Source organism: Falco punctatus (assembly GCF_963210335.1).
Source record: "Falco punctatus genome assembly, chromosome: 7".
In the NCBI taxonomy this organism is placed as follows: domain Eukaryota; kingdom Metazoa; phylum Chordata; class Aves; order Falconiformes; family Falconidae; genus Falco; species Falco punctatus.
In genome coordinates, this window is record NC_137587.1 from 72,286,318 (window position 1) to 72,298,473 (window position 12,156).

Genomic DNA, 12,156 nt, shown 5'->3' on the forward strand with positions numbered 1-12,156 from the left:
TTTTTGTACAACCCAACCAATATTGCACCTGCCACCCATATAATATCCCTGGAAACCTGTGCAACAGCTGATCTACATACAGCATTATTCATAAAAATGCATGCTATTGACAAAAGATGCTGAAACCCAAGGTGGACCCAAAGCGTGTGGACATTCAGTCACATGGCTGGAGAGGGGTGCAGGTGAAAACGGGGTTTTAAACTGTTAATCTGCTCCGCAAAGGCCACGCCAGGCTGCTGGGACTCCCCAGGGCATCCTCGGGGGGCTGGTGGCATGGCGGAGGGACTCTTAAATTTTGATGGCTGAGGAAGATATGACCCCCCACGGGCAATTCGAGGGTTTAGTGGATTTATGTAAAAACGAAGAGGCACTTGCCTAAGTAAAGGCACACCCAGCGGCTTGGGGGTGCGGGCGGGGGGCTGGGGGACGCCGCCGCATGAGGGGGTGCAAGGGCGTTTGTGGCTCGACCGGAGCGGCCGGCGGGCAGCCCCGGGGGAGGCGGGCAGCCCCGGGGGAGGCGGTCCCGGCAGCCCGGCCCTGGCCCGGCCCGGCCCCGCGGGGCCGAGCTGCCATTTCGCGGGCGTCCCTCCCGCGGCGGGCGGCGCCGCCCCCTCCCTCCAGCTGCGGGGCGCGACATGGCGGCGGGGCGGGCGCTGCCGCTGCTCCTGCTGCTGCTGGAGCCGGCGGCCGCCGTGTGGCCGCAACCCCAGGCCGAGCGGACCCCGGCGGGTGGCGGCCGCTGCCTGCTGCCTCCCCGCCGCTTCCGCTTCGCCTACGCCGCCGGCTCCGCCGTGGGGCCGGGCTGCGCCGTGCTGGAGGCGGCCTTCCAGCGGTACTGGGCGCTGCTCTTCGCTGCCGCCCGCCCGACCGGTGAGGCGGGGCGGGGGCTGCCGGGGCGGGGGGCTCCGCGGTCTCCCCGCGCGGGGGCGCTGCCGGGGCGGTGGAGCCGCTGCGCCGCGGCCTTTCTGTGGCAGCCCAGCCCCAGAGCCAGCCTCGTTTGTTGTGGGGCCGAGCGCGGCCCGCGGGGCCAGCAGCCTTCGCGGGGGGCGCTGCGGCCTGGGGCGCGGCGGGGCCGCCAGCCGGGGCGGCGCGGTGGCCCTGGGGCCGTGCCCTGGCACACGCGGGGGAAAATAAAATCCAGCCCTGGCTCGCACAGTGAGCACTACTTGTCTTGCCTTTCTTTCAAGGAGCTGGGCTCTTGCTGTCAAGAGTTTGTGCTTTCTGTCTCATTTTTTATCTCTTCCAGCCCGCATTTCAGCTCCCCAGTGCTTCCTTTTACTACTTGTCTTGCCACTGCAGGGAGAGCTGCGGCCGGCGTTGCAATCGCTCCGGCTCCACCGTTTCTCACAAGTCTTGGCTCTTCCCCTTTCTAGCAGGTCTTGGTGTCCAGTGTGAAGCTTTACCTTGCGACTCTTGTTGCTTCATACATGTTTCTTCCGAGTACGCATTTGTGCCATGGCGTCTCTGCCAAAGCTGAGCTGCTAAGCATCCAGGGGAGCATGGCTTTTCTGGCGGAGAGGCGGTAGCTCTTGGATTCGTCCTGAAATTGTTGGGTAAGAAGAGGAAAGGCAAAAGCCTTGAGAGCCTGGGCATGATTTGGGCCAGGTTGTAAATGTTTCTTGTGCTCAGACTTCTTCATGATGGCACCCTTTGCATGTTTGAGATGAAATGCAGGAGATTCCCTGGCTGCGTTCGCAGGGGCAGGCACAGGCTGGGGAGCCAGCACGCATGGATGCTCAGTGCCTGCGTGGGTCTGCGGCAGCCTGAAGCGCTATATCTGGGGAATGTGAAATGCTTCATTCATCAAAAAGAGCTAGTAACTCTGCTTCTGAGTGTTTTAAATGTCAGTGTGAACTCAGTCGCCGCTGATCAAAGCAGGGAAGGGTGGCGGCGTTGGAAGCCACTCTGTTTCATCTTGAGCACATTGTGCTTTGAGAAAGGCAAGATTGAAATACTGAGAACAGTTTGGCTTGTTTTATTTCTCCAACTCTTACAAGTAGCAATATAAATAAATCTTGATTTGGGAGATGAGAAGACTCCTCTTGTTTCTCTTGCTGCTAGGAACTGAAGTTGAAACAGCTGGTATAATTATTCACATTTTCATGTTCTCAGATGGGAAATTTGACCATCAAGTCACTTGGAACAACTTTGTATGATCACAAGTTTGAACTCATACTCCTTGCTTTCCATACACCTGCTTTATGACGCTCAAACTGCATGATTAATTTTAAGGCTTTTTTTCCCCTCTTTGCCTGCCTTTTTTTATTTTCACATGGGTGATTAGTAAGAACAGGCAATGGAAACCCTGGATGGAAGGAAATAGTTTCTATTAATAGAGAAAATAAATAGCAGAAACCATTTTCTGTCTGTTTCAGAAAGCTGCTCTGTCACTTTAACAAGTAAACAAGATTATGTCCAAACTGCATTCATGCTGGACTTCAAGTGTGAAAGCAGACTTAAGTTGGGAGGGATACATGGGGGTGTTTGGTCAAGCCCCTGATCAAAATGGGGTCAAACCTGGAGCTGGAGCCAACTTTGCAGTTGGGTCAAGCTTCTCAGGGCTGTGTCCAGCTGAAATTGTGGTATTGCCAGGGATAGAGAACTGAGCCCTTGCTGAAGTGTTTGACCACCCTTAAGGTGAAGGACTTTTTTCCTTATCTCTAATAGGGATTTCCCTTGCTGCTTTCCCCTTGTCTCTTGTCCTTAAGCTGGGCACCTGTGAAAAGAGTCTGGGACCCTGTGTGGAACTCAAGCCATGATATTCCATCCCTGATGTCCTACTGCTGCTAAGCTGCTGCTATCATTGTGTTAACATCCTTACCTTCAGGTCCATGACCGTAATTAACTTGACACGTGCCTTCACAGTGCTCTCTGGAACCATGAGCTTCAGCCTTTGCGGTTGATGGGTCACTGATCCCTGCTGGGCCCATCTGCATTGCCTTCTAGGTGTGATAGTGGTGGTGCCTGCCTGCTCCTTGGCCAAAGAGGACATGTTTGGGTTTGGCAATGTTCCCCTGTGTGGGTTTAAATGTGGTGCATGGTAGTGGGACCAGTTCTGTCAAGGCTTCTCAACAGAATATTTTCCGTGTCTTCAGGCTTGAGAGTGGCTGCCCTGGTGAGCTGCTGTCTTGCCAAGCAGAGGGAGCAGGTCTTGCTGTGCTGGCGTGCCAGCTCGCACATCTGCGAGGTTGCCTTGGCTACCAGCTCGTCTGTAACTGAGAGGAAAGCTCAAAACAGAGGGCTATCTTCAAGCCGTTTCTCTTCTCTCCACAGAACACGCCATTCCTTCATGGAGAAATCTGGGGGCTCTGGCTCCTTTGAGCTTTGGAGTGTGGGCTCTCTGCACTTCACTCAAACACTAGCAGTGCCATGGTCTGCTTGGTGCCCGGCTTCTGACCGGGCTCACTTAAAGTCAAACTTTTTATCTTCTGGTGCCCAGATTAAGCATTGGCTGTTCTTGGGAATACTCGTGGGGGTGTAGGCATGGACCTTGGCTGTGATTAGCAGGGTCCCACGCCACTAACCCATGCTCCTCCTGGCCAGAGACTGATGTGAATAAACCCATGCATCTCAGCAAAGGCTCGACACCTCTCTTTGGAGTTGAATGACTCCAATGAGAGCTCAGGCCTCTGCATCCTTGGAAGTGCTCCTTCATATAGGGAGGCCTGGCCAGAGCTCCTGCATGGGGTCTGCACATGACTGGCTTTATTTTCCCAGCCATTGTGTTGGGGACCTGCTCTGCAGAAGGTGAAGTTGGTCAGGAGCCTTTCAGTGCTGGGAAGACCTTTTGGTGGCCTCAACTCAGCCTAGCTCTGTAGTATGCTTGGATTTATTCTCCACCTTTTTTTACAGGGTTTCTTTGCTCTTTCTAAGAAGTATGGGTAGAGTAGCAGAGCTCTTGGGTTCATGCTTTTTCCCCGGTGCTGCGAGAGTTTGGAAACATGAAGCTTTTCACCCTACCCCAGAGAATATTTGAGTAGTCCTGTCTGTTGCTTAGAGCAGGGGCTGGTGTCCAGGAAGCCTTGGGGGCTGCTGCTGGACCATACTCTGATGTCTCTCCTCTTTTGTATGCTCCTTTAAGCTTTCACTGCGAAGCCTTCCCTGGTAGACCTCTGTGCTGAAGGTTGGGATCAGCTCATGTGCTTCTGGTTGCCTGTGTTTAAAGAAGCCCCTGCTGAACACCCCTGTGCCAGCTCAGGGGTGAGGGAGGGGGTGCCCATTTCTGCCACGTGTTTTTAAAGAGTCCGCATACCCCTGCACCTCCATTGCCAGCTGGGTTGGGAGGATGGCAGTGGACTGGAATCAGCGGAAAGAGCCAGGATGGCGTTGATGTCCGTGGTCTGTGTCCTTTGCAGAGAAGGAGCTGCCCTGGGGGATACCGTGTACTCAGCTTCTTGTCTTTGTTGCCACACCGGGCTGCAATGGGTTTCCCAGCCTGGACTCCAAGGAGAGCTGTGAGTATTGAGGTTGGGAGCAGGGGGCAGTGACTGGAGTGGGAGTGCAGCTGTTTCTGTGCCTGTCACTTGGAAATAGCATTGTGCATCACATACCCCCAATTTTAGGAAAGCAGAAATTCTCGCTATTACTGAGAAGCTGGGGCAGGAAGGGAGTGACTTACCTGAGAATGCTGATAAAGCAGTGGAAGAGGTTTAAAACAGAAAGAAACCCAAAAGTTGGTTCTCTGGGATCCCAGGGTGCAGTCCTATATCAAAGCCTCAGCCTGGTGCTGCTGCAACCCCATAGCTGGGGCTATCATGGCCCATAGCAGAGTGTGATGGAGTGTGGAACTTAATGCCAGTGCTGGCCCCTCTGATGCTGTGTTTCAGATAAGCTGTCTGTCTCAGAAGGGTCCTTGCTGCTTTCTGCGGATGCTGTCTGGGGAGCTCTCAGAGGTGAGGTGGGCTTTCTGTAGGGCATTCCTGCTCTCCCTGCCTCAAGCCTATAGGGATGTCTCTCTGCGCCTCTCTCTTTCTATAGACTTATTTGTTAATTGAGCTCTGTTCCTTTGAGGGAATCTGTGCTGAGAAAGTGACTGTGTGTGGTTTTCTTGCAGGCCTGGAAACGTTCAGCCAGCTTGTTGGGAGAGATGAGAATGGCACGGTGAGTCCTGGCCTCATCTCCTGGGGGCAGTCAGCTCTCCATAATGCTCCTGTCTCCATGGGGACAGGCTGAGGATTGCCGGGGATGCTCAGGATGAGGGGGGTACCTGCAGCGCAGCACAGCCTTGCCAAGGGCCAAGTAGAAATTCACGAATCCAGCCAGATCCCTGCCTTCTGAGCAGGTAAAGCATTGCAGCAGTTTCTGGCTAGCTTGTGCTCTGGGCAGTGGGGGTACCCCTCCTTGTTCCGCCAGCCCTGCAGACAAAGGTGATGCCGTTTGTCTCCTGCTAATGGCTGTGTTGTCCGAAGCCCTCCTTACTTCCTCCTCCTGTTCTCTACATGCAGTACTACATCAACAAAACAGAAATCGTGGACTTTCCCCGCTTCCGTCACCGGGGTCTGTTGCTGGACACCTCTCGTCACTACCTACCCCTGAGAGCCATCCTGGAAACTCTGGTAGGGGGCCTGTGCTGGGAGACTAAGTGGTGTAGTTGGATGTCCCTTCCTCTGAGACAGCTGAGGGCTCCTTGAGTAGCCTGGAGGCCTTTTTGGGTTTTTTGTGTTGCTCCTTTCCACAGATCCTAGGAGCTGTCTGATGCATAGGCCACTGCATCTACATTTCATTGAGGAAGAGCTTGTTAAATCTAGGCTTTTTGAATAAAAACAGCATGCTTGTCCCTAGATGAAGCAGCAGGCTGGGGTGGGATGACAGCATAACCTCAATTCTTAATTTACAGATGTGCATCATGGAAAAATGCTTCTGTGCTGTAGGCCCTTCCCAGTGCACATGGCTGTGTTTGCACTCGGTGTAAGTTGCAGCTGCCTTGTTTAGGTGATTTCTCAGCTCCCTTTGTAAACAGGATAAGGAAGAAAACCCTGAGGTAGCTTGGATTCCTGCAATCCAGATTACTTCCCGAGGCTGGCATGTTTCTGAGGCAAGGAAAAACACTGACTTTTTCCCAGCCACATTAGACAAAGGTTGCTGGTGTTTCTGTGTTCATCCTAGGCAGAATTAGACTTCCAGGTCTCCACCATTGGCTCAGTTATAGGGAGAAGAAGGATTTTATTGTGAGCAGAAGTACTGTTGTCCCTTTGCAGCTTGCTGTGGTGCTGGAATGTTTGAAGACAGGTGTCTCTTGAATCCTGGGGAGCATTTAGGGACTCTGCCTAGTCCTTTTAGAGAACAGAGACCTTCTCTCCTTTCTGTGGCAAGCTGGGTGACCTTTCAGAAGGGACGGGCATGTTCATCTTTGTTCCTGTTCCTTCCCAGGATGTCATGGCATACAACAAGTTCAACGTGTTTCACTGGCACATTGTGGACGACCCGTCATTCCCCTATGAGAGTATGACCTTCCCAGAGCTCAGCAAGCAGGTAACCCACCCTGATCACCATGTAGCACCCAGCCCAGGGCAAGCAGATCCCTCCTTCAACACCTGAGCGAGGCACTGAGATTTCTTGTGTTTCCCCAGGGAGCCTTCAATGCCATGACCCACGTGTACACAGCCAGTGATGTGCAGACAGTGATCGAGTACGCCCGGATGCATGGCATCAGAGTCATTGCAGAGTTTGACACTCCTGGGCACACCCTCTCCTGGGGTCCAGGTGAGGAGCAGACCCTGCCTGCTGCTGCTGCCGGGAGAGTTGTAGCTGTACTGGGGGGAGGAAGGGGATCTGTAACCTGGATTCCAAAAACCAGGTGTGAGCATCTGTGCCCCATGGGCTGGCTTTGCAGAGGAGCAAACCATCATCTGGAGGAAGCAGGACCCAGTCATCCAACTTCTGGAACAAAATCCAAAGGGGAAACATTTCCATCTCTTCTTGGGTCCAAGCTGGGTGATTTGTTTTGGGGGAACATCTGCTTTGCCAAAACCAACATCATGGGTATTGCAAGGATCTTGGGTTTAACTGGGGGTAGAGCTGACCAAGCTTCCTCGCTCTGCACAGCTGTGCCCAAGTTACGCTGCTCTCTGCTCCAAGGACTGCAAGTACTTCCTCTTCCATGTCTGGAAGTGCAAGAAGTTCCAGGAAAACATTGCCTTGTCTTTCTCTCTCCTTCCCCTGCCTCCAGATGCCATGGCCTGCACTGGAGTGTACCCTGTGTGTGTGGCTAGAGCCAAAACCGTGACTGCCCCTGCTTCCCCATCTGCAGCAGGTGCATGGAGCTGGGAGAGCATGCTGGGGACTGTGTCAGCATTACCCTTCCCCGCAGCTCTGTGTGGTTTCCTGTAGGAATCTGCCAAAAAAAGCAGTGAGGCCCATGACGAGAGATACCAAGGGGAAGGGTGGAAACCGTAGTGTTCTTCTGGGATTTGGTGTCTCTGTGTACTGTCCTCTGGGGGGTAAAAGGGGTGTCCTGCCTAAAAGGCTCAAGCTCTGATGATCTCACCTGGTAGTGCATGTTGGGGCAGCAGTGGATGTGCATGGGGGGAGCACAGGATGAATGCAGAACACTGATCCCTCCCCAGCAGGTCAGGCTTGCTAAGCCAGAGATAATTTTTCTGCTGCTGTTTATGCCTTGTGTGCCATGTGTCTTCTGTCCCCTGGCAGGCCCTGGGCCATGCTGAGGAGGGTCCAGGGGGTTATACAGGGTGATATGGCCATGCTCAGCCCCTTCGTAGCTGTCCTGTGTTTGTTACGACCCAGGTGCTCCAGGCCTCCTGACTCCCTGCTATTTGGACAAGGATCCTTCTGGGACCTATGGGCCCATCAACCCCATCCTTAACAGCACCTACCAGTTTGTGACCAGTTTGTTTAAAGAGGTCAGCGCTGTGTTCCCAGACTTCTTTCTTCACCTTGGTGGCGATGAGGTGGACTTCACATGCTGGTGAGTCTGAGATCAGTCTGGATAGGAACTGGGGAGAAGTATCTGGGACTGGAGTCTCAGCCCATTGCTTTTTAGTCATGATCATCTGCAGGTCTTTGGTGTCCTGCTCCCCCAGGCTCTGTGTGTCAGTGCCCGGGGTTTCTGTGCTTGTGGTGATGCTGGTTGTGGGAAGCTGCTGTGCGGGTCCAGTCACAGCTCTTGGAATGCCTGGGCTAGCCTTGGACCAATGTGAGGAAGGACTTGGCCATGTCTTGGCCTTATTCCAGAGGTCGGGCTGCAGTGCTCTTATTCTCTTCTCTGTGGCACACAGGAAATCAAATCCAAAAATTCGTGCCTTCATGAGGAAGATGGGCTTTGGTGAAGATTACAAAAAATTAGAGTCGTTCTACATCCAGAGGTAAGGACTGTTGTATCCTGGACCTGCAGCTGCAGTATGTGACCAACACAAATGTCTTTTGCTGTCCTGGGGACACCAGACCTCCTTTTTAGGAGCATGCCCATTTGGGCATGTCCCCCTGACCCCAAAGGGAGTAGCCTAGCTGTGTTGTACTGGGAGATTGACCACAAAAAAGCCCGAGGCTGAGGAGAAGCAACCCCCATAAAGGGCCGTGTTTTCTCCCTTCCCCTTCAGAAGTACCTTCACATCCTGCTGTGGGTGTTGGGAATATTGGTACTGCTGTTTTGGCTGCAGCCAGCAAAGAGAGGGAGTGTAGTCAGGATAACCCAAAACTCAGTACTACTTCCACTCCAGGCTTCTGGACATCATCTCTTCCCTCGGCAAAGGCTATATTGTGTGGCAGGAGGTGTTTGACAACGGAGTGAAGGTGAGAGCTGCCTGCTTTCCCTAATGCAGTTGCCTGTGCTGGAGTAAACAGTGCCAGCATCCCAGCCAGCCACACTGATGTGCTCTGGGGGTGCTGTGCTGGGGCTGGTAGGGTGTATGCTGATACGGGACTGGGTTTGATCTTGAAATGGTGCTGCCAGTGAGCTGCCCTCCTGGTGGTTTTGTCGGACTGTGGTCAATGGTCTCTGCCCTCCAGGTCCTTGTATGTACGCCTGCAAGAGGCAGGTTTTAGCCCTGCCTGGGATACTCTGCAAATGGACTTGTCCCTTCCTCTGTTGCTTCTGCAAACCAGATGGGAAGTGGCTCAAAAGTTAAGCCAAAGTCTGCCTCAGTTTCCCTTTGTTGGGAACAGTGGATGGGTCAGGGCAGGTGCTTGCAGGGGGGAGGTGGTACTCTTGTTGCTGCACTGATCCTGTGCATGGTGTTCACTTGTGGTCTTCAGGTGAGGCCAGACACCATCATCCATGTGTGGAAGGAGAACCCCAAACCATACATGGAGGAGATGGCAAATGTCACCAAGGCTGGCTACCGGGCTCTGCTCTCTGCACCATGGTATCTCAACCGCATCTCTTATGGGCAGGACTGGATGGCAGCCTACCAGGTGGAGCCCTTGAAATTTGGAGGTGTGTTCCTTGTGTCTCCTTCCCGTATGGCAGCTCACTTGCCACTTGGAGGTAGCACCAGGGCTGGCTGTCCTACTAATCTGTTCTCACTGCTGGTGTGAAGGTGCTTGAGTAACTGTGTCCTCGGTGTTTGTGCTATGTCCTGTTCTCTTGCTGCCAGCAGAAGACAACTCTGCTCTCCCCTAGCCCAGGGTTTGAAGCGGGGCCTTCCAGACGGGCAGGTTATATCCTCTGTAGCTGAGCTGCTCACTGCTGTTACAGGCATCTCTCTGGGCAGGGCAATAAGTCACCCTGCTGTCTTACAACACCTCATCGCCTGAATGCTGTGTCCTCTGGCAGGTAGCCCTGAGCAGAAGGATCGGGTGATCGGCGGAGAGGCATGCATGTGGGGTGAATATGTGGATGTCACCAACCTGGCCCCCAGGCTCTGGTAAGAGAAGCCATGGGGAAGTTAGCTGGAGTCACCTGGTGCAGGGCTCAGGCCCCTTTGCCACTGAGCAGCGTGTGCCAAATGCTGTGGGTTTGGTCTGCGCATGGTGCTTGTCCCTGTCCCCTGGCAGTGTCTCCGTGCTAGTAACAGCTTCACTGAGGCTTGAATGAGCGTTTGTAAGACTGTAACGTGCTCCTGTACAACTTGATGCTGCAACCAGTATGTGTCTTAATGCTGGTCACTGTCCTGTCACCCTGGTCCACTCCTGATCCACATGTGTCTAGGAGCGGATCTTTTGATACACGGAAGCCATGCGCTTCTGTGTGCTGAGGGATGTTGATCAGCAAGGTGGGAGCTCAGGGCTTTGTGTGAGAAGGTTTTGACTCCTCCCTGACCCCACTGCTTCTGTCCCTCGTTCCTCAAGGCCAAGAGCTGGGGCCGTAGCTGAGAGACTGTGGAGTAACGCGACTGTCAGAGACCTGCAGGATGCCTACGTGCGGCTGGCCGACTTCCGCTGCAAGCTTCTCGGGTAACCGTCCCTCCTTGCAGCTGGGTGCTGGCTTGTGGGGACAGTGCCAAATGCCACCCTCTCTGGGGTTCAGTCTTTGGGAGGGCAGTGAGGCTGAAGTGGGCTTTCCCTGGTGCAAAATGACCCTTGTTCTTTAAAGTCCCAAGCTTTCCTCCTGCCTGTGCGTGGGCAGAGCTTTGTGCAGTGCTGGAAGAGAGCCCCTGCTGCCGGCGTGGGCTGGTGGCTCTGTCAAAAAGGACTTCGTGCTGAGGAAGGGGGACCCGTCAGTTATTGCCACCTCTCCTGCAGCACCGTTTTCCCCAGGAAACCTGCTCTTACCCTGTGCTCCCACATATGAGCAAACAACCAAGTCTATAAGCGCAGGATGAAAGCCGCTCCCTCTGTCACATCTGAAGTGGGGCACCGATGGCCACCCTGCACTCCTCTAACCACTCCAACCTGGGCCATGGGCTCTGCTTGTGCCCCCTGCGTAATGCCATCTCTCTGCTCTTTTCCCAGGCGTGGTGTCCGGGCACAACCTCTCTACGTTGGATACTGTGAAAATGAATTTCCTGGGTTTTGAAGGGAGAGTCCTGCTGCCCTCTGTCATTGTGCACACAGGAGGAGTGATCCCCCTCTCTCTCAAAAGCTTCTGGCTTGGCAGAGGGCCCCCTTCCCACCTCCGGCTTCTGCTCTTGCTTTGTTGCAATGAACCTTTTTTTCTTTAGTGTGCACTCTTCACCTCTTTTTCTATTTTTATTTCTTTAAATCTATAAATAAATTACCTCAAAGAGGAAAAAGGTGCATTTTCATGCTCAGCTGAGACTTGGGAGACTGTGCGAGGGTTATTGTTAGCAGGAGATGGGTAGGGCTTGCTCCAGAGGTGCCAGTGAGGAGCATCATCCTGGTGGCTCCAGAGCTTGCTGGGTGCCTGCCTAGCTGGATGAACTGTGTTTAGTCTCTGCTACTGTCACAGACTCCATCCCTGCAGAGAGTAGGTGATGAGAAGGTGTGGGGTCCCCCAGTTTTTTGCACCTTGACCTCCCACTGTCTGCACTGGTGGGGAGACAAGACACTGCTTGTGCCAGAACAGGTGACACCCCACCTTTTTTTTTTCTTCTGCGGCCTGTGCAGCAGTGGTCAATGCTGTGGTGTTGCTTCCTGTCCTTGTCTCTCTCCTCTCTCTGCCTGTGTCCAGACTGGAGGTCTGCTTGCAAGCCACCATCTCTGCTGCCCCAAACCCTGTCTGCTGCCGCCATCTCCGCTGCCTTCTCCTGAAAAGACGACACGCTGAAGCCTCTCCAAGGAGACCTTGCAAACCTGCTGAGTGGTGCATGGATATTACGGAGTCACTGCTGAGCTCTTCAATCAGCCGCCGCCTCTGCTCAGAATTTGGCCAGCCAACCTGTCCTGCTCCTGCTCTGTGTCCTTGAGGTGGGGAGCTCAGCTCCAGGTCTTCTACATCCAGAAGAGTTTGGTTTGGGTGGTATTTTCCTTGGAGAAGAGACTGGCAGTGCTGCTGTCCCGCGGGCTGGGACAGTCATGGTTTGTCTTCTTTGATGGGGCTGCCACGGTGTTCAGCTCAAAGTGGGGCGTCTGTCAGGGAGAAACCCTGGCTGAAGGGACTGTTGTGCAGTGTCTTGGTCTTAAATGTGAGACCTGCTGTTATGACTGGAAACCTTTTACTACTGAGCTTTAATTCAAAAATACCAAATTAACTTTGAATTTAAAATACTCAGAAATTGTCAAGTCTTGCATTTCTTTACTGTGAAAGGATACCCAAACACTGCTCCTCTGAAGTGGTATCTTAAAGGGTGGGGGAGCCAG

At 53.6% G+C, this 12,156-nt stretch overlaps 1 protein-coding gene across 2 annotated transcripts; it reads left to right on the top strand.

Annotated features, from left to right (window-relative positions):
- The first annotated feature begins 551 nt into the window (after window positions 1–551).
- HEXA (hexosaminidase subunit alpha) lies at window positions 552–12,074 on the top strand. 2 transcript variants are annotated; one of them, XM_080395198.1, is made up of 14 exons: window positions 553–870; window positions 4,356–4,454; window positions 4,827–4,892; window positions 5,054–5,100; window positions 5,445–5,555; window positions 6,370–6,471; window positions 6,570–6,702; window positions 7,744–7,924; window positions 8,235–8,321; window positions 8,676–8,748; window positions 9,211–9,391; window positions 9,731–9,821; window positions 10,246–10,350; window positions 10,849–12,074. In XM_080395198.1, exons 1-14 carry the CDS (start codon window positions 636–638, stop codon window positions 10,910–10,912), a joined length of 1,575 nt encoding a protein of 524 aa, XP_080251324.1. In that variant the 5' UTR covers window positions 553–635; the 3' UTR covers window positions 10,913–12,074. The 2 variants fall into 2 exon arrangements, with proteins under 2 accessions (XP_080251325.1, XP_080251324.1); XM_080395199.1 differs by lacking the exon at window positions 4,827–4,892 and having other exon boundaries at window positions 552–870.
- The last annotated feature ends 82 nt before the right edge of the window (window positions 12,075–12,156 follow it).

Excerpts from the sequence above, each read along its gene's own strand:
- HEXA (XM_080395198.1), top strand. The coding sequence starts at position 636 with ATGGCGGCGGGGCGGGCGCTGCCGCTGCTCCTGCTGCTGCTGGAGCCG. Across the intron at positions 4,455-4,826 it reads CCTGGACTCCAAGGAGAGCT|ATAAGCTGTCTGTCTCAGAA; the intron begins GTGAGTATTGAG and ends GCTGTGTTTCAG. Across the intron at positions 7,925-8,234 it reads GAGGTGGACTTCACATGCTG|GAAATCAAATCCAAAAATTC; the intron begins GTGAGTCTGAGA and ends TGTGGCACACAG.